The sequence below is a fragment of the Narcine bancroftii genome, chromosome 14 (assembly GCF_036971445.1).
Source record: "Narcine bancroftii isolate sNarBan1 chromosome 14, sNarBan1.hap1, whole genome shotgun sequence".
Taxonomy (NCBI): Eukaryota; Metazoa; Chordata; class Chondrichthyes; order Torpediniformes; family Narcinidae; genus Narcine; species Narcine bancroftii.
In genome coordinates this window covers 24,019,130-24,042,829 of record NC_091482.1, presented here as the reverse complement: position 1 = coordinate 24,042,829, position 23,700 = coordinate 24,019,130, and the positions used below count along the sequence as shown (strand labels likewise).

The 23,700-nt window shown below is 47.8% G+C and overlaps 2 protein-coding genes across 6 annotated transcripts in view; one reads left to right on the top strand and one right to left on the bottom strand.

Moving 5' to 3' along the window:
- Positions 1–261: 261 nt before the first annotated feature.
- mrps17 (mitochondrial ribosomal protein S17) lies at positions 262–8,236 on the bottom strand. The gene is made up of 4 exons (XM_069912074.1): positions 8,012–8,236; positions 5,451–5,560; positions 3,257–3,391; positions 262–1,093 (listed from the first exon to the last, which is right to left on the bottom strand). Exons 2-4 carry the CDS (start codon positions 5,544–5,546, stop codon positions 785–787), a joined length of 540 nt encoding a protein of 179 aa, XP_069768175.1. The 5' UTR covers positions 5,547–5,560; positions 8,012–8,236; the 3' UTR covers positions 262–784.
- Positions 5,894–23,700, top strand: part of nf2b (NF2, moesin-ezrin-radixin like (MERLIN) tumor suppressor b) — a 56,787-nt gene continuing 38,980 nt past the window's right edge. For 2 of the 5 annotated variants that reach the window (XM_069912073.1, XM_069912068.1), the window contains exons 1-2: positions 5,894–6,073; positions 7,051–7,144. The gene's annotated coding sequence lies outside the window, so the exon portion shown is untranslated. Of the gene's footprint in view, positions 6,074–7,050; positions 7,145–10,143; positions 10,217–22,850; positions 23,055–23,700 lie in introns of those variants that run through there. The other 3 variants (XM_069912072.1, XM_069912071.1, XM_069912069.1) reach the window with 3 other exon arrangements.

Here is a 23,700-nt window from a genome sequence, read left to right as displayed (position 1 = left end):
TGCCAAGGTCACTAAGTTTCTTTAATCTCCTTCCAGTTCTGACCAAGGGTCTTCAACCTGAAAGACTGCTTCTGTTCCCACAAACGCAGCCTGACTCACTGTACATTTTCAGTTGCATTTTAGATGATGCAAATGTCAGTCAGTGAAAATCGGTCCATGTTCCTTTGAGATTTCCCAGCCTCACCCTTTTCCTGTAACATCGATGATCAGCTGCAGTAAAATGTTAAAAATAGATTCTCATCACGCCATATGGCTTGTCAATTTCAATTCTTCAAAAAAGTTTTAATCCTTACAGATCTGAATTTAATAGGAAATTCCACCAGTATTTTTAAAAAAAAAACAACTTCAGCAGCACAGAGACAGGACCTATTATTTTTATATTATTCCTAAACAATTTTATTTTCTCCACATTTCCACCAATTTTTCTTCTGATTCTACAACTCATCTGCACACTAGGGACGATTTACAGTGTACAATTAACCGACCAATGCACACATTTTTGTGATCTGGGAGTAAACTGGATCACCAGAACAAAATCCATACAGTGATGGAGAACATACAGATCCCATGGAGGCAACACCACTGTGCCATCCCTCATTTAGAATTGAATGATAAAAAGAGAAATTAGATGTTGAGGATGATATGCATAAATTATTTGCATTTTATATTAAAAAATCATAGGAAAGGATGAATACATGATAGAAAAATTGTGAATCATTGAAAATAATGAAAAACAAATATACATTAGAGTAAACATGTTCAAATTTAACAATATTTACTCAGCTCAATTTGTTACAGAATTACAGAGTTCAGAATTACTCTGCGAGGCATTGATCTCTAAATTCTTCAACTGGTCATTCAGAGATTCCACATCTGAATCGAAGTCCGTGAGAGGCTCAATTATTCTGCTTCCACTGCAGGGTTTCTTCGTTATTGGATCAATAATATTTCCAACTTTGAATACAATTTCAGCCAGTTCATGCTTTACATGCTTGGTTCTTCGTTCAGGTAAAGCCTTCAGAAGCACGATATCGCCCACAGTGCATTGTTCTTTTGGATCATGTGCAAAATAAGTCTTTCTCTTATTATAAAACTGTGAAAAAATGAACACGTTTTTGAAATAATGTAAAAAAAAGTTTCTCTTGCATTTAAAATGTGTGTGTGTGTGTGTGTGTGTGTGTGTGTGTGTGTGTGTTACAAAGCACATATACCAAAATTAACTTACATTATATTACCGCACAGGAGACAATAGATACAAAAGATTATTAATCTGCTACCATAGTGTAAGAACGAGAGTAGCATCACAATAGGGCACACAGGTATTTATTGTTGAGTAGTTTATGATTAGAGTAGTAAGAAGAGGTTCAAGAGGCCAATAGGTATTGGAAAAAAAGTTCTTTTAATACTTTTTAAGTATTAAAAATGTTAGTTTGTACTTTTAGAACAGCTAATATCATTCTTAACAGAAAACACAGTCCTGGACTTTAACCCCATAGAATAATGCCAAAAGATTAAGAAGTGTTGCTGTCCAAAGATACCTGGGTCTCAATATGCACAAATCACTGAAAGGTGACATGCAAATGAGGATCATCAGATTGATTCGTGGGATGAAGTAATCATCCATCGAGGAGAAACGAAACAGGCCAGGCTTATTATCTATCAGGAATAACGAGTGGTGACATGACAGATACTGGGATGATATTTCTTGGGCGAGAATATCTAGAATAAGGGGCCATTGATCCAAATCAGGGATCGATCATTAGGAACACAAGAAGTCTTTACTGAAAAATACTATGGAGACAGGAATCGAAAGATTTTTGGGAATCAGGGATATTGTATTCAAACAAAAAAAATGCAGAGGGTTAAAAAAAAAAACAGCAATTCTTTTATTATTTATTGTATTTGTGCTTCTATTTCTAATGTTATTTTGTGGATTTAACTGCTATTAGGTATGTATATTAAGTAAGGTACAAGAAATATTAAAAAAATAATTACCAGCAAAACTAATCTTAGCATTTTCAAGATATCGAGTTGCTCATTGGACCTCTTCTGAGCAGAGTTAAGAGCCAAACATTTTGTTACTCTTTCGCTTACAGAATCTTGACATAGCTGGCAAAGCCAGCATCCAATTGCCTTCATGAATTATTGTAGCCAAATGGTAAAGCTACTCCCCTGGTCCTTTTACAAATTGAATTTGACTGAGGTATAGGACCAGTTTTAAATCACAGCAGAAGCTGAATATGGTAGCAAGCACACACTTGGCAAGTTCTCTCAAAGTACCCTCAGAAAGCTGCTGCATTTTGTGGAGAGTACATCCTGTTGCCACAGTGCATCAAAAGGAGGAGAACTTAGAATGGAGGATCCAGTACCAATAAAGGGATGTGGGAATAGACCAGAAATGGCCAGGACATAGGTTTTTCTTCCTTAACGACCAATGCAATTTGACTTCACGATGCATTTAAAAAATCTGCAGACGTTGGAACTAAAATAAAAACCGAAAATGTGGGGAAATACTTAGCAGGTCAGACAGTATCTCTGGACAGAGCAAGAAACAAGATTTCAAATTGAATCCTTTGTCAAAACACCAATCAATTGGGCTCAATTTACATACCAATTGATATCAGCTTTTACGTCGCTGCTTCCTAATGGTTGGACTCATCTGAAGTGAAAATGTGTCCTTTTTAATTTCTTGAATTATAGGATTTGTAAAAATAGTTCACCAGACCAAAATGAATATATGCATTTTTATCATGTGGATACTGGTTAAAATCATAGCAACATAAAATTTAAAAGATAATATACAAATCAATTTATGATTTTTTTAAAATAACATTTCAACAATAAATATATATATATATAATAGTTCAAGAGATTGAAAAGAATGAATGCCCCAAAGTAACAAAATAAAAAACTTAGTGATGATAACATCACACCTTTAAATTTGTATCAATAGTCATGGATACACAATCCCAATTTCCTAGGAAAAGTTGCCAAAGATAGTTAAAATTGCTCACATTTTAATAAAGTACAATAACGTAAATTATGACTGAAACTATCAAAGGCTTATTCAGAGATTTTAGAAATGATAGGAAATGCTAGAAATAAGTTGTGAAAGTCAGAGCCCAAAGCATATATTAAGGTTGGAATTTTTGAAAATGAACAAAATATTCTTCAAATTTTACAAATTGAACAAATGTTAATTTTCTGTCTCAGATCTGCAAAATATTTTGTATAAGCTCAAAAGAAACTACTTTACCTTTAACAGATATTGATTCAACACGAGCCTAGTTACTCTGACTTTAGCAGTCTTCTGCATTTTTGTTCCAATTACTTTTCCTATAATCCACTTGGCGTGGACAGAGGCTGTTCTTGTTGACATTTTGTAAATTACCTGCATTAAAGTGATTGAGAGTAAGTAACACACAAAATGGCTTGAGCACAATTGTATGAAAATAAATTGCATTTATGTTGCAAACTTAACACCATCAGGCCATTCCAAAGCATAAGAGAGAGCATTCAGCAATGAGGAAAAAAAATAAACAATTTGCATATAGCAAGTTTCCACCAATAGCAACATGATAATGATAATCTTTTCATTATTTATTAGATTATGGAAAAATATTGATTTCCCCATTACTAAATGAAGTATTTATCCATATTAAGATATATTTCTATATGCATCAAATGTTCAAAATTTAAATCAATACTATGAAATACACCACTCCCAGAATATATGGCTATAAACCTTATATTACACGCACCTACACATGGAATTCAGTTTGCTATCTTTACAGATCTCTGGTAATACAACACTTTATCAGTCCTAAAGGACTGGTTCTTAAGACATGGATACATCTTGAATCCATTTTCTTCTAGCTTCAGAGGTGAGAGCGAGCCTTGTTTAATCCTCAATGGATTTTTTTTTTGTGTGTGGTCAATGTCCAAATTAGCTTTGTGGCCAGTTTTGCATTTGCATTTGACTCATGGAATATATAAATCAATTAGAAATCTCGTTGTATAACTTGTACAATGACAATAAAACTATAACTTGTACGATGACAATAAAAAGCTATTTGATTTGATTTGATTTATAGGGTTCATGTATGGAGTGTCAATTACGAGGTACTTCTTTCCAAAATTCACTTGTGCCTAGTCTATGCTGGAATAATATGTATGTTTTTGATATGTACTAGCAACAAACCTTGGAAACAGAATGTGATAGTAAAATATTCAATTGATCCAGAGTGGGTAATAATTGTGCCAACTTGCACATACATATTTCAGTTTGTGGTTTATATTATTCTGCTTTTTTTGTTTTTAGACTTACAGCACGGTAACAGGTCCTTTCAAACCACAAGCCCATGTTACCCAATTGACCTACAACCCCCGGTATGTCTTGAATGGTGGTAGAATGCCAATTTCCTACTGGAATACACTGCAATTTTGTGATTCCAAAATGTTGTTTTCATGGCGTTTTTTGAAAGTTTGCATGAATCCTTCAGCTTCTCCATTGGTGCTTGGATAAGGGGTAGATTGGATGTCGAATGTGGTCATTTCGTAGGGACATTTTGAAAGCTTCCGCCACAAATTGTGGGCCATTATCGGAAACAAGTTCCATGACCAATCCATATGAAGTCTTCGAAGTCTTTCAATTGTTTGGTCTGTCATCGTCTTTCTCATTTGGGTTACCACTGGCCATTTTGAGTGTGCATCAACAACAATGAGGGAGTTTTCTCCCATGAACAGGCCCACAAAATCGATATGAATTCTATGCCAGGGTCGTGTTGATCATTTCCGTGGATTCGCTTCTGCTTGTGGAGCCTTGGGTTGCATCTCCTGACAAGTGCAACATCTCCTTACTGATTGTTCAATGTTGGTGTCTATGGGAGGCCACCAGACATGTATTGGAACCATCCAGGGGTGGTGGTTGTGGTGTTCAGAGAGTAGGGCTCTGGGGGGAATAATTGATCTGGTTCCCCATAATAAACACCCTTCTTCTACTGATATTTCATAGCGTTTAGAGTAATAGGGCTTTAGGTCTTCTGCTATAGCCTCAGCTTCTGACCACCCATTTAGTGTGAAGTAAGGTACAAGGACTGCCTAAAGAAATCTCTTGGTGCCTGCCACATTGACCACCGCCAGTGGGCTGATAACGCCTCAAACCGTGCATCTTGGCGCCTCACAGTTTGGTGGGCAGCAACCTCCTTTGAAGAAGACCGCAGAGCCCACCTCACTGACAAAAGGCAAAGGAGGAAAAACCCAACACCCAACCCCAACCAACCAATTTTCCCTTGCAAACGCTGCAATCGTGTCTGCCTGTCCCGCATCGGACTTGTCAGCCACAAACGAGCCTGCAGCTGACGTGGACTTTTTACCCCCTCCATAAATCTTCGTCCGCGAAGCCAAGCCAAAGAAGATAGGACTCTTGATAGGGTGATCTCCTTTTGTACCTCTTTACTGATTTTTTTTTGCTGTGATAGGTAGGCTATGAAGCTGTTCTTTATTGAAGGTTGTGGCTTCAGCCATGCGTTTGATAGTTTCATCATTTTGTTGAGTTTCCCTGAGAAGCAAACAGGAGAGCACATCAGCATGGTCTTTTTGTTTTGCTGGTTTATGTTTCAAATTGTAATCATATGTGGTGAGTAGCATGGACCATCTTTGAATTCTTCTTCCTGCCAGTATAGGTATTCCCTTTTTACAGCCCAGTATTCAACTCAGTGGTTTCTTATCTGCCACCAAGGTAAACTTTCTACTGTGGTGACTCACTTACCAGCAAGCAAACTTATTCCCAAAATGGCAGTCGTGCTGTGGAAAACGCGGGAAATTGACCTACATGCAACACAGGTTTTTATTTGGGCTAATGACATCACTTCCTGTCCATGTGACAGAAGCAGTGATGTATATAAGCCCAGCATGTAAACCTGGAGGTGCCAATCTTGCACTAGACTCCTACAGTGTGAACATTAGCTTCCCAGCATATACCTCAACAACGGATACACCAATGCCTATAGTAGCTTAGTACAGAATTCTTCAATATAGGTATTGATGGAATTGTATGACACCAAACACTATGGTGAGTCCTTCTTTTTCAATTGTGTACAATTATGTTTGGAATCAGTCAACAACTGAGAGGCATAGGCAACTAGTTGTTCTCCATTATCTGTTATCTGTGATAAGACCACTCCTCATCGTACTGGCAAGCCATCTACCGCCAAGGTGACTTCGTGGTGGAGATCATAGTTGTCTGATGTTAAAAGCTTTTTTCAATTGATCCACCACATTGTTGGTTTCCTTATTCCAGTACCATATCTGATTTAAAAAAAAAACAATTGGTTCAGTGGACTGCACAGTGTTGACATGTGCTTTGATAGTGATTCACCAAACCAAACAATGATTGTAATTCAGTCTGGTTTGACGGATAGGGTGCATTGCAGACTGCCTCTGTGCCCACTGGGTCCATTCACACCCCACTACAGCTGATGGTGAATCCGAGATAAGTCACCGAAGATGCCATGAATATTCATTTGTCTTTACGTAGGTGGACATTGGGTTGCTGTAATCAGGAAAGGATTTCGGCTAAGTTGGCTAGGTGTTGGGAGTCATCTCAACTTGTAATTATGATGTCATCAAGGTAGCAGCCAACATTAATACTCTGTAATAGTTTTTCCATGGCTGCTTGAAATATTGCTGGCACTGTTCATATTCCATAGGGCATTTGAGAATAGGTGAATAACCCCTGATGAGTATTGATAGCGACATACTGTTTGGAGTTGTCATCTTGTCCAATTTGCTGATGGCCTTGTGTGTCAAGTTTAGTGAATTTCTTTCCTCTGTTTAAGGCTGGGAAGAGCTCTTCCACTCTTGGAGCTCAAAGCAGTTTCATATGCTGTTAAATCTATTTGATTTAGTAGCTTCTGTCTGGTGGCACGATCACCAAATCTCATCAGTGCATCGTTTTTTTTAAGAACTGACCAAATTCACAATGTTGAGCGAGTTTATGTAACTTGGCCAAAGAATTCACTTACTGATTCATCTGTTTGCTGTTTACAGTAATAAAGCTTTTGTCTTTCTGCTATCACTGGAAGTCTGGGATTAAAATGTGCCCCCACGAGAGCACAGAAGTCAGCACAACTTTTGGCACCAGGTAATTCAGGAGACAGCAAAGTGATTCTTTTTTTCCTGACTAAGGGGTGGGGGGGGGGGGGTGAATAATATTATTGGCCACACAGTAATGATCAAAACATTCCTACCAGTTTTCTCCCGAGTCCTTGAATTTCCTAAACTGTGCTTCAGTCATGCTGATTTTTTTTGTGGTCTCTGTGAGGAAGCTTGTGGGGCCCACAGTGCAGTCTCCCCAGTATTTCCTCTAAGATGGTCAGACCATGACTGGAGTTCCATCTCTATCCTCTTCGCCAATCTGTTGTGTATTTAACAGACCACAGAACACGGAACGTGGTGTTCATTCACTATTTTAATGTAAAACTAAAATGGTGGATTCTGATACACAGTATATATACATTATTATTCAATTACTCTGCAATAAAAATATTCTCATCCAAGCACACTGACTCAGAGTAAGGGATTTTCCTCCAGGATTACAGAGATCAAAATTGCACACAGCCCTCCAGATGTGTGGACCTGCTGTTTCTAATTTTTCTTGATTTTATTCCAGTTTTTCCACCAGCTTTTATTTCTGCCAAAAAAAAGGTTTAGTAATACAATTCGAGAGAGTGTAGTTGTCCCATTTTTATTTGTTCCTTTCAGCCTTATTTGGGTCATCTCCACCTTAGCTTGCCAGCCAGCCAGCATCAATGTTTCCCAGTGCCCCCACACCATGTTCCCCACACCGTCTGCAGGTGGCCGGGGGAAGCGCCAAGAAGACGGACGCGCTTCCGCTGAGGCCCACACGCATGCGCAGTAGCACACGCTCCCTGCAGTGGCCTGACCCAAGCGCGCACAGTCGGCTCGAAAATGTTCCCGAGGTCAAACAACGTTGGCTAATGTAGTTTACCTTGAATGAAAGCTTGGACGCTCTCAATAGTAGGTTCGTAGTCCACTTAAGCCCTTGATTCACTCACCCATACCGCCCAATAACCTCGTGTTCCCAATTCCTTCGATTGACGGGCTCGTCAGCCGCCCACTATAAGCGGGAGTATGCGCAGAAGGCGCTCCCACCTGCTCGCACCGCCTCGCCTTGCGGCTCGCAAGGAGCATGCGCGGAAAGCGTCCCACCCCTGCCGCGCCGCCGCACTCTGTGAGCAGGAGCATGCGCAGCAGGCACCCCTCGTTTCCTGAGCACAGCGTGGCGGTGGAGTCCGCAGCAAAGCCAACCGCAGCCTCTGCTGGCTGCCTGTGGCATTACATTTTTTGGGTTCATTGGCCAATCAACGCAACCTTTGATACTGTAGTCTCCAATTTTTGGGATTAATCTTTCATTGTAAATGCACCATTATTTTGAATAACGAAACACTCCAGATACTAAATATCTGCAATTAAGTAAAATGCTGAAACATGCAGCAGGTCACTCAGAATATGTGGAGAGAAACTGAATGTTTCAAGTGATTTTTTTTGTCAGAACTGGGTAAAGATGCAAAAGTATTTTTTTTATTGCTAAAAAAGAAGATATGAGGAAAGATCTAACAATGTTGGGGAAGGAGGCTGATGAAGGAATTAGTGAATGGCAATTGTCTAGATTGGAGGATGTATAACTGGGAGAAGCAAACAGTTATCTAAACCACCGAAACAAAAAAAAGTGGCAACAGGAAATGTGAAATCCGAAAGCTGGAAATCATAATTTAATGAAATTGTTGAACATAATATTGATTCATCCCAACTCCGTCTTCTATTGGTTAACCAATCTTCGATCCATACTAGTACATTAACCCAACTCTTGAACTCCAAACCCTTGAAGAAAAGCTTAGGCTGCCTTTTGCTTTCTTGAATTCTGCATGACCTGCTGAGTTTCTCCAGCACTTCTGTGTACTGAAAGATTTGCATACTTCTTGTTTACCCACAAATCCATGCATCTTTATCTTATGGATTAAGTATTTTATCTGGCACCTTATACAACATCTTCAGGAAATCCAAGTATACAACATCCACCTGTTCTCCTCTATCCACTGCACTTGTTATATCCTCAAAGAACTCCAGTAAATAAGTTGAAAAAAGATTAGCCCTTCCTGAATCCATATTGCATCTGCCCAATGGGCAATTTCTATCCAAATGTCTTGTTAAAAGCTTCAAACATTTTCCTGACAATAGACATGCTTGCATCCTTTTTTAAACAGGAGGAAACCATAGTCTTCATCGTCCCTAATTGACTTGTTATGTGCATGGTTTCATAACTCCAAAGGAAATGGACCAATGACATTTTTCTCAAGCAAAATATTTCAGTAACAATTAGGTCCAGAGCAGTGATTCTCAACCTTCCCTTTCCACTCACATACCAGATAAGAGAAAGACCACAGTCTGTCCAGGTTGGTAGTAGAATGTCAAGCACTGTCAAGCTGACCACTGGCGCACCTCAGAGCTGTGTGCTTACCCCTCCCCTGTTCACGTTACTGACCCATGACTGCAATGCCAGATCCAACTCCAACAGTTGGCCTTGGCAGGAGCAACAATGAGTCACACTACAGAGAACAGGTGGAAATTTCATGATATGGTGTGAGAGTAACAACCTGAGTATGAACATGGACAAGATGAAGGAGATGATCGTGGACTTTAGGAGGACTAGGAATGACTACCCTTCACTACTCATCAACAACTCTGTAGTAGAGGGAATGGAGATCACCATTGCTTGGAGTTCACTTAACTAGTGACCTATCATGGACTCAACATCTCCTTACTTGTCAGGAAAGTGCAGCAGCGACTGCACTTCCTGAGAAGATTGAAGCAGGCAAGGCTACCGGCCACCATTATGTCAACCTTCTACAGGAGCTCTATTGAGAATGTCCTGGCCGGCTGTATCACAGTGTGTCAATCCACAGGACCAAATGAGTGGCAGAGAGGATCACTGGAGTTTCCATCCCCCACACCCTCTCCCCCCCCCCCCCACCCTATTAATGTGATTTACTTGGATCGTTGTCTGAACAGGACATGCAAAATCACTGACGACCCTTTCTCCCTGCATACAACATCTTTCAGCTGCTCCTGTTGAGAAAGAGATACAGGACTATCAGAGCCAGCCCCACCAGAATGAAGAAAAGCTTCTGTCATGGTCAGTGAGATTACTGAACAAGCAAAGGAACTGCTCACATTCACCATTCGAGACTCTCATGTTCACAAATCAAAATTTATTTATTTATCTGTCTATATGGATACTTGTCCTGCATATATATTGTTTGTCCGATTATGTGTCTCCATTTTCTTGTTCATCGGGTTGTAATTGTGAAATCAGATGACAATAAACTTGAATAGAAAAACCAAAGAACACGACAGCATATAAAACAGGCCATTTGGCCCTTCTAGTCTCTGCTGAAACATTATTCCGCTAGTCCGATTAACCTGCACCCAGTCCATAACCTTCCAGACCTCTCCCATCCATGTACTATATCTATCCAATTTATTCTTAAAACTTAAGATTAAACCCATATTTACTATGTCAGATGGCAGGTTGTTCCACACCCCCACCACTCTCTGAAGATGTTCTCCCTAATGTTCCCCCTAAACCTTTTTTTCTTTCATCCTAAAGCCATGTCATCTCATATTTATCTCTCCTAATCTAAGTGGAGCCTACTCAAATTTACTCTGTCTATACCCCTCATAATTTTGTAAACTATCAAATCTCCCCTCATTCTTCAACGCTCCAAGGAATAATGTCCTAACCTGTTTAATCTTTCCCTGTAACTACACTCCTGAAGACCCGGCAACATCGTAATAAATCTTCTTTGCACTCTTTCAAACTTACTGATAGCCTTCCTGCAGTTAGGTGACCAGAAATGCACAAAATACTCCATATTTGGCCCCACTGATAATGATGATTCCAAATGCTGTTCTTTTTTGGGGAGAATCAAACCACATGTTGGGGATGATGTTTTGGTGGGAGGGGAATTTTGTTCTCTCGGGGTACAGTGTATATCCGGGGTGAATTGTTTCTTTTATGTCGACTAATGCAGGATTATGTTGTGAGGGTGAAGGTATTTTGCACTGTGTTTTGAAGTGGATAGTTTATAGGATTTGTATTTTAGGGGTTACTTCAGGGAGCTGTGCTTTGGTGTACAAGTTTGTAGTAGTTATTTTCTGCCAGCTGGAGGAGGGTGGTGGTGGAGGGGTCTATTTGGGTCTGCTGATGAGAAAGAAAGAAAGGGTTGAGATAGATCTAAAATTAAACGGAAAGCGGATATTGGTTTTATTTTTTTCTGAAGATGATTGGTTAGATAGTGTAACTAGATTGATAAATGCACGTTATGCAATGATTAATTACAATTTTTTATATCAATTATATTTGACACCTGAAAAATTAAAAAAACATGGTTTTAATGAATCAGATATGTTTTTTAGATGTGGTGATACGATTGGAACTTTTTTTCATGCTGTTTGGTTATGTATACATATACAATCTTTTTGGAAGAAAATTCAATCGTTTTTAGAATATCTGTCGAAGATTAAAATAGTTTTAGATCCAACAGCATTTTTATTGGGTAGTTTGCAACCTCTGAAAGGTTTGGGATTAAATAAGTTCCAGCTTCCTTTTGTATATTTAGCTTTATCCGTAGTGAAAAAATGTATTGCTAGTACGTGGAAAGATACAAATATGATTGATATTAATAGATGGCATAATGAGATGAAATATTGTTTAATAATGGAAAAAATTACATATGTTTCGCATGATAATTATAATTTTTTAATTAATAAGTGGCTGTTATATGCAGAATATTTACATTTCAATTTATATTGACTAGATTTTAATATGTATATTTAACTTTTTCTTTAATATTCTTTCTTTTTTCTTTTTTAAGGCTCTCCTTAGGAGAGTTGGCTGAAGGGGGGGGTGGGTTCTTTTCTTTTTTTTCCATATATAAAAAAAAATTCATGTTCATGTTTAAATGCTGCATATGTCATATATTGTTTGTTTTTTGAATGAATAAATAAAGTTTAAAAAAAAGAAAGAAAGGGCTTTGAAGCCTTTGGTATGGGGGAAGGAGGTGTATAGTGGCAGGGTTTGCGGGATGGCTGGCTTCGGAGGGGAAGGTTTCAGGGCAGGGTTTGTGGGCTGCTGGGTTTCGTGGGGTGGTGGGTTTGGCGGGCAGGGTGATGCCGACCTTTGTAGGGTGCTGGGTTTGGAGGGGAGGGTTTGAATGCACGGTTTATGGGTGCTGGGTTCAGTGGGAAGGGCTTGCAGGGTGCTGGGTTGAAGAGGAGGGTTTGAATGCACGGTTTATGGGGGCTGGGTTCAGTGGGAAGGGCTGTGGGGTGCTGGGTTGGTTTGAATGCACGGTTTATGGGGGCTGGGATCAGTGGGAAGGGCTGTGGGGTGCTGGGTTGGTTTGAATGCACGGTTTATGGGGGCTGGGTTCAGTGGGAAGGGCTGTGGGGTGCTGGGTTGGTTTGAATGCACAGTTTATGGGGGCTGGGTTCAGTGGGAAGTGCTGTGGGGTGCTGGGTTGAAGAGGAGGGTTTGAATGCACGGTTTATGGGTGCTGGGTTCAGTGGGAAGGGCTGTGGGGTGCTAGGTTGGTTTGAATGCACGGTTTATGGGTGCTGGGTTCAGTGGGAAGGGCTGTGGGGTGCTGGGTTGGTTTGAATGCACGGTTTATGGGGGCTGGGTTCAGTGGGAAGGGCTGTGGGGTGCTGGGTTGGTTTGAATGCACGGTTTATGGGGGCTGGGTTCAGTGGGAAGGGCTGTGGGGTGCAGGGTTGGATTGAATGCACGGTTTATGGGGGCTGGGTTCAGTGGGAAGTGCTGTGGGGTGCTGGGTTGAAGAGGAGGGTTTGAATGCACGGTTTATGGGTGCTGGGTTCAGTGGGAAGGGCTGTGGGGTGCTGGGTTGGTTTGAATGCACGGTTTATGGGGGCTGGGTTCAGTGGGAAGGGCTGTGGGGTGCTGGGTTGGTTTGAATGCACGGTTTATGGGGGCTGGGTTCAGTGGGAAGGGCTGTAGGGTGCTGGGTTGGTTTGAATGCACGGTTTATGGGGGCTGGGTTCAGTGGGAAGTGCTGTGGGGTGCTGGGTTGAAGAGGAGGGTTTGAATGCACGGTTTAAGGGTGCTGGGTTCAGTGGGAAGGGCTGTGGGGTGCTGGGTTGGTTTGAATGCACGGTTTATGGGGGCTGGGTTCAGTGGGAAGGGCTGTGGGGTGCTGGGTTGGTTTGAATGCACGGTTTATGGGGGCTGGGTTCAGTGGGAAGGGCTTGCAGGGTGCTGGGTTGAAGAGGAGGGTTTGAATGCATGGTTTATGGGTGCTGGGTTCAGTGGGAAGGGCTGTGGGGTGCTGGGTTGGTTTGAATGCACAGTTTATGGGGGCTGGGTTCAGTGGGAAGGGCTGTGGGGTGCTGGGTTGAAGAGGAGGGTTTGAATGCACGGTTTATGGGGGCTGGGTTCAGTGGGAAGGGCTGTGGGTGCTGGGTTGGTTTGAATGCACGGTTTATGGGGGCTGGGTTCAGTGGGAAGGGCTGTGGGTGCTGGGTTGGTTTGAATGCACGGTTTATGGGGGCTGGGTTCAGTGGGAAGTGCTGTGGGGTGCTGGGTTGAAGAGGAGGGTTTGAATGCACGGTTTATGGGTGCTGGGTTCAGTGGGAAGGGCTGTGGGGTGCTGGGTTGGTTTGAATGCACGGTTTATGGGGGCTGGGTTCAGTGGGAAGGGCTTGCAGGGTGCTGGGTTGAAGAGGAGGGTTTGAATGCACGGTTTATGGGGGCTGGGTTCAGTGGGAAGGGCTGTGGGGTGCTGGGTTGGTTTGAATGCACGGTTTATGGGGACTGGGTTCAGTGGGAAGGGCTGTGGGGTGCTGGGTTGGTTTGAATGCACAGTTTATGGGGGCTGGGTTCAGTGGGAAGGGCTGTGGGGTGCTGGGTTGAAGAAGAGGGTTTGAATGCACGGTTTATGGGGGCTGGGTTCAGTGGGAAGGGCTGTGGGTGCTGGGTTGGTTTGAATGCACGGTTTATGGGGGCTGGGTTCAGTGGGAAGGGCTGTGGGTGCTGGGTTGGTTTGAATGCACGGTTTATGGGGGCTGGGTTCAGTGGGAAGTGCTGTGGGGTGCTGGGTTGAAGAGGAGGGTTTGAATGCACGGTTTATGGGTGCTGGGTTCAGTGGGAAGGGCTGTGGGGTGCTGGGTTGGTTTGAATGCACGGTTTATGGGGGCTGGGTTCAGTGGGAAGGGCTGTAGGGTGCTGGGTTGGTTTGAATGCACGGTTTATGGGGGCTGGGTTCAGTGGGAAGTGCTGTGGGGTGCTGGGTTGAAGAGGAGGGTTTGAATGCACGGTTTAAGGGTGCTGGGTTCAGTGGGAAGGGCTGTGGGGTGCTGGGTTGGTTTGAATGCACGGTTTATGGGGGCTGGGTTCAGTGGGAAGGGCTGTGGGGTGCTGGGTTGGTTTGAATGCACGGTTTATGGGGGCTGGGTTCAGTGAGAAGGGCTTGCAGGGTGCTGGGTTGAAGAGGAGGGTTTGAATGCATGGTTTATGGGTGCTGGGTTCAGTGGGAAGGGCTGTGGGGTGCTGGGTTGGTTTGAATGCACAGTTTATGGGGGCTGGGTTCAGTGGGAAGGGCTGTGGGGTGCTGGGTTGAAGAGGAGGGTTTGAATGCACGGTTTATGGGGGCTGGGTTCAGTGGGAAGGGCTGTGGGTGCTGGGTTGGTTTGAATGCACGGTTTATGGGGGCTGGGTTCAGTGGGAAGGGCTGTGGGTGCTGGGTTGGTTTGAATGCACGGTTTATGGGGGCTGGGTTCAGTGGGAAGTGCTGTGGGGTGCTGGGTTGAAGAGGAGGGTTTGAATGCACGGTTTATGGGTGCTGGGTTCAGTGGGAAGGGCTGTGGGGTGCTGGGTTGGCTTGAATGCACGGTTTATGGGGGCTGGGTTCAGTGGGAAGGGCTTGCAGGGTGCTGGGTTGAAGAGGAGGGTTTGAATGCACGGTTTATGGGGGCTGGGTTCAGTGGGAAGGGCTGTGGGGTGCTGGTTTGGTTTGAATGCACGGTTTATGGGGACTGGGTTCAGTGGGAAGGGCTGTGGGGTGCTGGGTTGGTTTGAATGCACAGTTTATGGGTGCTGGGTTCAGTGGGAAGGGCTGTGGGGTGCTGGGTTGGTTTGAATGCTCGGTTTATGGGGGCAGGGTTCAGTGGGAAGGGCTTGCAGGGTGCTGGTTTGAAGAGGAGGGTTTGAATGTATGGTTTATGGGGGCTGGGTTCAGTGGGAAGGGCTGTGGGGTGCTGGGTTTGTTTGAATGCACGGCTTATGGGGGCTGGGTTCAGTGGGAAGGGCTGTGGGGTGCTGGGTTGGTTTGAATGCACGGTTTATGGGGGCTGGGTTCAGTGGGAAGGGCTGTGGGTGCTGGGTTTGTTTGAATGCACGGTTTATGGGGGCTGGGTTCAGTGGGAAGGGCTGTGGGTGCTGGGTTGGTTTGAATGCACGGTTTATGGGGGCTGGGTTCAGTGGGAAGTGCTGTGGGGTGCTGGGTTGAAGAGGAGGGTTTGAATGCACGGTTTATGGGTGCTGGGTTCAGTGGGAAGGGCTGTGGGGTGCTGGGTTGGTTTGAATGCACGGTTTATGGGGGCTGGGTTCAGTGGGAAGGGCTTGCAGGGTGCTGGGTTGAAGAGGAGGGTTTGAATGCACGGTTTATGGGGGCTGGGTTCAGTGGGAAGGGCTGTGGGGTGCTGGGTTGGTTTGAATGCACGGTTTATGGGGACTGGGTTCAGTGGGAAGGGCTGTGGGGTGCTGGGTTGGTTTGAATGCACAGTTTATGGGGGCTGGTTTCAGTGGGAAGGGCTGTGGGGTGCTGGGTTGGTTTGAATGCACGGTTTATGGGGGCTGGGTTCAGTGGGAAGGGCTGTAGGGTGCTGGGTTGGTTTGAATGCACGGTTTATGGGGGCTGGGTTCAGTGGGAAGTGCTGTGGGGTGCTGGGTTGAAGAGGAGGGTTTGAATGCACGGTTTAAGGGTGCTGGGTTCAGTGGGAAGGGCTGTGGGGTGCTGGGTTGGTTTGAATGCACGGTTTATGGGGGCTGGGTTCAGTGGGAAGGGCTGTGGGGTGCTGGGTTGGTTTGAATGCACGGTTTATGGGGGCTGGGTTCAGTGAGAAGGGCTTGCAGGGTGCTGGGTTGAAGAGGAGGGTTTGAATGCATGGTTTATGGGTGCTGGGTTCAGTGGGAAGGGCTGTGGGGTGCTGGGTTGGTTTGAATGCACAGTTTATGGGGGCTGCGTTCAGTGGGAAGGGCTGTGGGGTGCTGGGTTGAAGAGGAGGGTTTGAATGCACGGTTTATGGGGGCTGGGTTCAGTGGGAAGGGCTGTGGGTGCTGGGTTGGTTTGAATGCACGGTTTATGGGGGCTGGGTTCAGTGGGAAGGGCTGTGGGTGCTGGGTTGGTTTGAATGCACGGTTTATGGGGGCTGGGTTCAGTGGGAAGTGCTGTGGGGTGCTGGGTTGAAGAGGAGGGTTTGAATGCACGGTTTATGGGTGCTGGGTTCAGTGGGAAGGGCTGTGGGGTGCTGGGTTGGTTTGAATGCACGGTTTATGGGGGCTGGGTTCAGTGGGAAGGGCTTGCAGGGTGCTGGGTTGAAGAGGAGGGTTTGAATGCACGGTTTATGGGGGCTGGGTTCATTGGGAAGGGCTGTGGGGTGCTGGTTTGGTTTGAATGCACGGTTTATGGGGACTGGGTTCAGGGGGAAGGGCTGTGGGGTGCTGGGTTGGTTTGAATGCACAGTTTATGGGTGCTGGGTTCAGTGGGAAGGGCTGTGGGGTGCTGGGTTGGTTTGAATGCTCGGTTTATGGGGGCAGGGTTCAGTGGGAAGGGCTTGCAGGGTGCTGGTTTGAAGAGGAGGGTTTGAATGTACGGTTTATGGGGGCTGGGTTCAGTGGGAAGGGCTGTGGGGTGCTGGGTTTGTTTGAATGCACGGCTTATGGGGGCTGGGTTCAGTGGGAAGGGCTGTGGGGTGCTGGGTTGGTTTGAATGCACGGTTTATGGGGGCTGGGTTCAGTGGGAAGGGCTGTGGGGTGCTGGGTTGGTTTGAATGCACGGTTTATGGGGGCTGGGTTCAGTGGGAAGGGCTGTGGGGTGCTGGGTTGGTTTGAATGCATGGTTTATGGGGGCTGGGTTCAGTGGGAAGGGCTGTGGGGTGCTGGGTTGGTTTGAATGCACGGTTTATGGGGGCTGGGTTCAGTGGGAAGGGCTGTGGGGAGCTGGGTTGGTTTGAATGCACGGCTTATGGCGGCTGGGTTCAGTGGGAAGGGCTGTGGGGTGCTGGGTTGGTTTGAATGCACGGTTTATGGGGGCTGGGTTCAGTGGGAAGGGCTGTGTGGTGCTGGGTTGGTTTGAATGCACGGTTTATGGGCCTGGGTTCAGTGGGAAGGGCTGTGGGGAGCTGGGTTGGTTTGAATGCACGGCTTATGGGGGCTGGGTTCAGTGGGAAGGGCTGTGGGGTGCTGGGTTGGTTTGAATGCACGGTTTATGGGGGCTGGGTTCAGTGGGAAGGGCTGTGGGGTGCTGGGTTGGTTTGAATGCACGGTTTATGGGGGCTGGGTTCAGTGGGAAGGGCTGTGGGGTGCTGGGTTGGTTTGAATGCACGGTTTATGGGGGCTGGGTTCAGTGGGAAGGGCTGTGGGGTGCTAGGTTGGTTTGAATGCATGGTTTATGGGGGCTGGGTTCAGTGGGAAGGGCTGAGGGGTGCTGGGTTGGTTTGAATGCACGGTTTATGGGGGCAGGGTTCAGTGGGAAGGGATGTGGGGTGCTGGGTTGGTTTGAATGCACGGTTTATGGGGGCTGGGTTCAGTGGGAAGGGCTGTGGGGTGCTGGGTTGGTTTGAATGCACGGTTTATGGGTGCTGGGTTCAGTGGGAAGGGCTGTGGGGTGCTGGGTTGGTTTGAATGCACGGCTTATGGGGGCTGGGTTCAGTGGGAAGGGCTGTGGGGTGCTGGGTTGGTTTGAATGCACGGTTTATGGGTGCTGGGTTCAGTGGGAAGGGCTGTGGGGTGCTGGGTTGGTTTGAATGCACGGTTTATGGGGGCTGGGTTCAGTGGGAAGGGCTGTGGGGTGCTGGGTTGGTTTGAATGCTCGGTTTATGGGGGCTGGGTTCAGTGGGAAGGGCTTGCAGGGTGCTGGTTTGAAGTGGAGGGTTTGAATGTACGGTTTATGGGGGCTGGGTTCAGTGGGAAGGGCTGTGGGGTGCTGGGTTGGTTTGAATGCACGGCTTATGGGGGCTGGGTTCAGTGGGAAGGGCTGTGGGGTGCTGGGTTGGTTTGAATGCACGGTTTATGGCGGCTGGGTTCAGTGGGAAGGGCTGTGGGGTGCTGGGTTGGCTTGAATGCATGGTTTATGGGGGCTGGGTTCAGTGGGAAGGGCTGTGGGGTGCTGGGTTGGTTTGAATGCATGGTTTATGGGGGCTGGGTTCAGTGGGAAGGGCTGTGGGGTGCTGGGTTGAAGAGGAGGGTTTGAATGCACGGTTTATGGGTGCTGGGTTCAGTGGGAAGGGCTGTGGGGTGCTGGGTTGGTTTGAATGCACGGTTTATGGGGGCTGGGTTCAGTGGGAAGGGCTTGCAGGGTGCTGGGTTGAAGAGGAGGGTTTGAATGCACGGTTTATGGGGACTGGGTTCAGTGGGAAGGGCTGTGGGGTGCTGGGTTGGTTTGAATGCACAGTTTATGGGGGCTGGGTTCAGTGGGAAGGGCTGTGGGGTGCTGGGTTGGTTTGAATGCACGGTTTATGGGGGCTGGGTTCAGTGGGAAGGGCTGTAGGGTGCTGGGTTGGTTTGAATGCACGGTTTATGGGGGCTGGGTTCAGTGAGAAGGGCTTGCAGGGTGCTGGGTTGAAGAGGAGGGTTTGAATGCATGGTTTATGGGTGCTGGGTTCAGTGGGAAGGGCTGTGGGGTGCTGGGTTGGTTTGAATGCACGGCTTATGGGGGCTGGGTTCAGTGGGAAGGGCTGTGGGGTGCTGGGTTGGTTTGAATGCACGGTTTATGGGTGCTGGGTTCAGTGGGAAGGGCTGTGGGGTGCTGGGTTGGTTTGAATGCACGGTTTATGGGGGCTGGGTTCAGTGGGAAGGGCTGTGGGGTGCTGGGTTGGTTTGAATGCTCGGTTTATGGGGGCTGGGTTCAGTGGGAAGGGCTTGCAGGGTGCTGGTTTGAAGTGGAGGGTTTGAATGTACGGTTTATGGGGGCTGGGTTCAGTGGGAAGGGCTGTGGGGTGCTGGGTTGGTTTGAATGCACGGCTTATGGGGGCTGGGTTCAGTGGGAAGGGCTGTGGGGTGCTGGGTTGGTTTGAATGCACGGTTTATGGCGGCTGGGTTCAGTGGGAAGGGCTGTGGGGTGCTGGGTTGGCTTGAATGCATGGTTTATGGGGGCTGGGTTCAGTGGGAAGGGCTGTGGGGTGCTGGGTTGGTTTGAATGCACGGTTTATGGGGGCTGGGTTCAGTGGGAAGGGCTGTGGGGTGCTGGGTTGTTTGAATGCACGGTTTATGGGGGCTGGGTTCAGTGGGAAGGGCTGTGGGTGCTGGGTTGGTTTGAATGCACGGTTTATGGGGGCTGGGTTCAGTGGGACGTGCTGTGGGGTGCTGGGTTGAAGAGGAGGGTTTGAATGCACGGTTTATGGGTGCTGGGTTCAGTGGGAAGGGCTGTGGGGTGCTGGGTTGGTTTGAATGCACGGTTTATGGGGGCTGGGTTCAGTGGGAAGGGCTTGCAGGGTGCTGGGTTGAAGAGGAGGGTTTGAATGCACGGTTTATGGGGGCTGGGTTCAGTGGGAAGGGCTGTGGGGTGCTGGGTTGGTTTGAATGCACGGTTTATGGGGACTGGGTTCAGTGGGAAGGGCTGTGGGGTGCTGGGTTGGTTTGAATGCACAGTTTATGGGGGCTGGGTTCAGTGGGAAGGGCTGTGGGGTGCTGGGTTGGTTTGAATGCACGGTTTATGGGGGCTGGGTTCAGTGGGAAGGGCTGTAGGGTGCTGGGTTGGTTTGAATGCACGGTTTATGGGGGCTGGGTTCAGTGGGAAGTGCTGTGGGGTGCTGGGTTGAAGAGGAGGGTTTGAATGCACGGTTTAAGGGTGCTGGGTTCAGTGGGAAGGGCTGTGGGGTGCTGGGTTGGTATGAATGCACGGTTTATGGGGGCTGGGTTCAGTGGGAAGGGCTGTGGGGTGCTGGGTTGGTTTGAATGCACGGTTTATGGGGGCTGGGTTCAGTGAGAAGGGCTTGCAGGGTGCTGGGTTGAAGAGGAGGGTTTGAATGCATGGTTTATGGGTGCTGGGTTCAGTGGGAAGGGCTGTGGGGTGCTGGGTTGGTTTGAATGCACAGTTTATGGGGGCTGGGTTCAGTGGGAAGGGCTGTGGGGTGCTGGGTTGAAGAGGAGGGTTTGAATGCACGGTTTATGGGGGCTGGGTTCAGTGGGAAGGGCTGTGGGTGCTGGGTTGGTTTGAATGCACGGTTTATGGGGGCTGGGTTCAGTGGGAAGGGCTGTGGGTGCTGGGTTGGTTTGAATGCACGGTTTATGGGGGCTGGGTTCAGTGGGAAGTGCTGTGGGGTGCTGGATTGAAGAGGAGGGTTTGAATGCACGGTTTATGGGTGCTGGGTTCAGTGGGAAGGGCTGTGGGGTGCTGGGTTGGTTTGAATGCACGGTTTATGGGGGCTGGGTTCAGTGGGAAGGGCTTGGAGGGTGCTGGGTTGAAGAGGAGGGTTTGAATGCACGGTTTATGGGGGCTGGGTTCAGTGGGAAGGGCTGTGGGGTGCTGGTTTGGTTTGAATGCACGGTTTATGGGGACTGGGTTCAGTGGGAAGGGCTGTGGGGTGCTGGGTTGGTTTGAATGCACAGTTTATGGGTGCTGGGTTCAGTGGGAAGGGCTGTGGGGTGCTGGGTTGGTTTGAATGCTCGGTTTATGGGGGCAGGGTTCAGTGGGAAGGGCTTGCAGGGTGCTGGTTTGAAGAGGAGGGTTTGAATGTACGGTTTATGGGGGCTGGGTTCAGTGGGAAGGGCTGTGGGGTGCTGGGTTTGTTTGAATGCACGGCTTATGGGGGCTGGGTTCAGTGGGAAGGGCTGTGGGGTGCTGGGTTGGTTTGAATGCACGGTTTATGGGGGCTGGGTTCAGTGGGAAGGGCTGTGGGGTGCTGGGTTGGTTTGAATGCACGGTTTATGGGGGCTGGGTTCAGTGGGAAGGGCTGTGGGGTGCTGGGTTGGTTTGAATGCATGGTTTATGGGGGCTGGGTTCAGTGGGAAGGGCTGTGGGGTGCTGGGTTGGTTTGAATGCACGGTTTATGGGGGCTGGGTTCAGTGGGAAGGGCTGTGGGGAGCTGGGTTGGTTTGAATGCACGGCTTATGGCGGCTGGGTTCAGTGGGAAGGGCTGTGGGGTGCTGGGTTGGTTTGAATGCACGGTTTATGGGGGCTGGGTTCAGTGGGAAGGGCTGTGTGGTGCTGGGTTGGTTTGAATGCACGGTTTATGGGCCTGGGTTCAGTGGGAAGGGCTGTGGGGAGCTGGGTTGGTTTGAATGCACGGCTTATGGGGGCTGGGTTCAGTGGGAAGGGCTGTGGGGTGCTGGGTTGGTTTGAATGCACGGTTTATGGGGGCTGGGTTCAGTGGGAAGGGCTGTGGGGTGCTGGGTTGGTTTGAATGCACGGTTTATGGGGGCTGGGTTCAGTGGGAAGGGCTGTGGGGTGCTGGGTTGGTTTGAATGCACGGTTTATGGGGGCTGGGTTCAGTGGGAAGGGCTGTGGGGTGCTGGGTTGGTTTGAATGCATGGTTTATGGGGGCTGGGTTCAGTGGGAAGGGCTGAGGGGTGCTGGGTTGGTTTGAATGCACGGTTTATGGGGGCAGGGTTCAGTGGGAAGGGCTGTGGGGTGCTGGGTTGGTTTGAATGCATGGTTTATGGGGGCTGGGTTCAGTGGGAAGGGCTGTGGGGTGCTGGGTTGGTTTGAATGCACGGTTTATGGGGGCTGGGTTCAGTGGTAAGGGCTGTGGGGTGCTGGGTTGGTTTGAATGCACGGTTTATGGGGGCTGGGTTCAGTGGGAAGGGCTGTGGGGTGCTGGGTTGGTTTGAATGCATGGTTTATGGGGGCTGGGTTCAGTGGGAAGGGCTGAGGGGTGCTGGGTTGGTTTGAATGCACGGTTTATGGGGGCTGGGTTCAGTGGGAAGGGCTGTGGGGAGCTGGGTTGGTTTGAATGCTCGGCTTATGGGGGCTGGGTTCAGTGGGAAGGGCTGTGTGGTGCTGGGTTGGTTTGAATGCACGGTTTATGGGCCTGGGTTCAGTGGGAAGGGCTGTGGGGAGCTGGGTTGGTTTGAATGCACGGTTTATGGGGGCTGGGTTCAGTGGGAAGGGCTGTGGGGAGCTGGGTTGGTTTGAATGCACGGCTTATGGGGGCTGGGTTCAGTGGGAAGGGCTGTGGGGTGCTGGGTTGGTTTGAATGCACGGTTTATGGGTGCTGGGTTCAGTGGGAAGGGCTGTGGGGTGCTGGGTTGGTTTGAATGCACGGTTTATGGGGGCTGGGTTCAGTGGGAAGGGCTGTGGGGAGCTGGGTTGGTTTGAATGCACGGCTTATGGGGGCTGGGTTCAGTGGGAAGGGCTGTGGGGTGCTGGGTTGGTTTGAATGCACGGTTTATGGGGGCTGGATTCAGTGGGAAGGGCTTGCGGGGCTCTGGGCTCAGCAGGGAGGGCTTGACGGCAGCGCAGGCAGGTCGGTGCCGACCTCTGCTGCTGCCTGTTCCTCCAGCCTGAAGGGGGCGCTCTGACCCCCATACTCCCGCGCAGCGGCGACGGCGGCGGCGGCGACTCCCTCCCACGCCGAACTTCTGTCCGGTGACAGTGGCCGCGTCTCGGCTCCTCGGGCGGGTCGTTGTCGTCGAAGCGACGGTGGGCTGAGCCAATGCCCCGGCCCGTGCGCTCGTCCTGCTCGATCTGAGGCTGGTGGTGCCTCGCCGCCACTTCGGCCCGGGGGCCGCCTGCTCGGTGAGTATTGGGGAAACACCATTCAAATTGGGACGGATTTCGGGATGAAGTGAATCGGAGGGTTATTTCCCAAAGGAAAGTGTTTGCATTGCACGTAACCCTACAGTAGTTAGGCCTCCAGAAGGTTTGATCTCTGAAAGATGTTGGCATCTGGTTTCAAAAATCATGTTTACATTGTTCATGCAAATGGTTCTTCCACTCGTGCAATAATGAACACAATGTGCATATATTTTGCGGTATTAACGTTTTTGTTTCATGACCCTAAAGGATTTTTGTTGCCCAATCCTCCTCTTGAAGGAAAGCCACATCTCCACTTTCTCCTCTCACAATGAAGGCCTCTTGGGGTGGGAGTTAAAGGGACACAGGCAAAAGGCACGTCGATTTTTCCACAGCAGAATGGAAAAGGAAGGCTGTTGGGAGTCATCCGCTTACAAATCTCCCACGTTCGGAGGGCAGTTCTTAATTTGCTGACCACTTTGCACCGTTTTCTGGGTTGCCCCTCAACCATCACATCAATATTTCCCTTTTATAATTTGTAAATAACATCCTGAATTTACTTGTTCCCCTTTATTAACCAACTCCTGGAGTGTGCTTAAAGTCTATTCAGACAATGGAGATTGTGTCTTGTGTTTTTTTTAATATTGTT

Bases quoted from the DNA above. Each gene is read 5' to 3' on its own strand.
- mrps17 (XM_069912074.1), bottom strand. From the start codon at position 5,546: ATGATGAAACTATCAAACGCATGGCTGAAGCCACAACCTTCAATAAAG. The intron at 3,392-5,450 runs GTACAAAAGGAG...ACTTTAATGCAG, and splicing joins AAAAAAAAATCAGTAAAGAG to GTAATTTACAAAATGTCAAC. The intron at 1,094-3,256 runs GTAAAGTAGTTT...ATTTTTTCACAG, and splicing joins TGAATCAATATCTGTTAAAG to TTTTATAATAAGAGAAAGAC.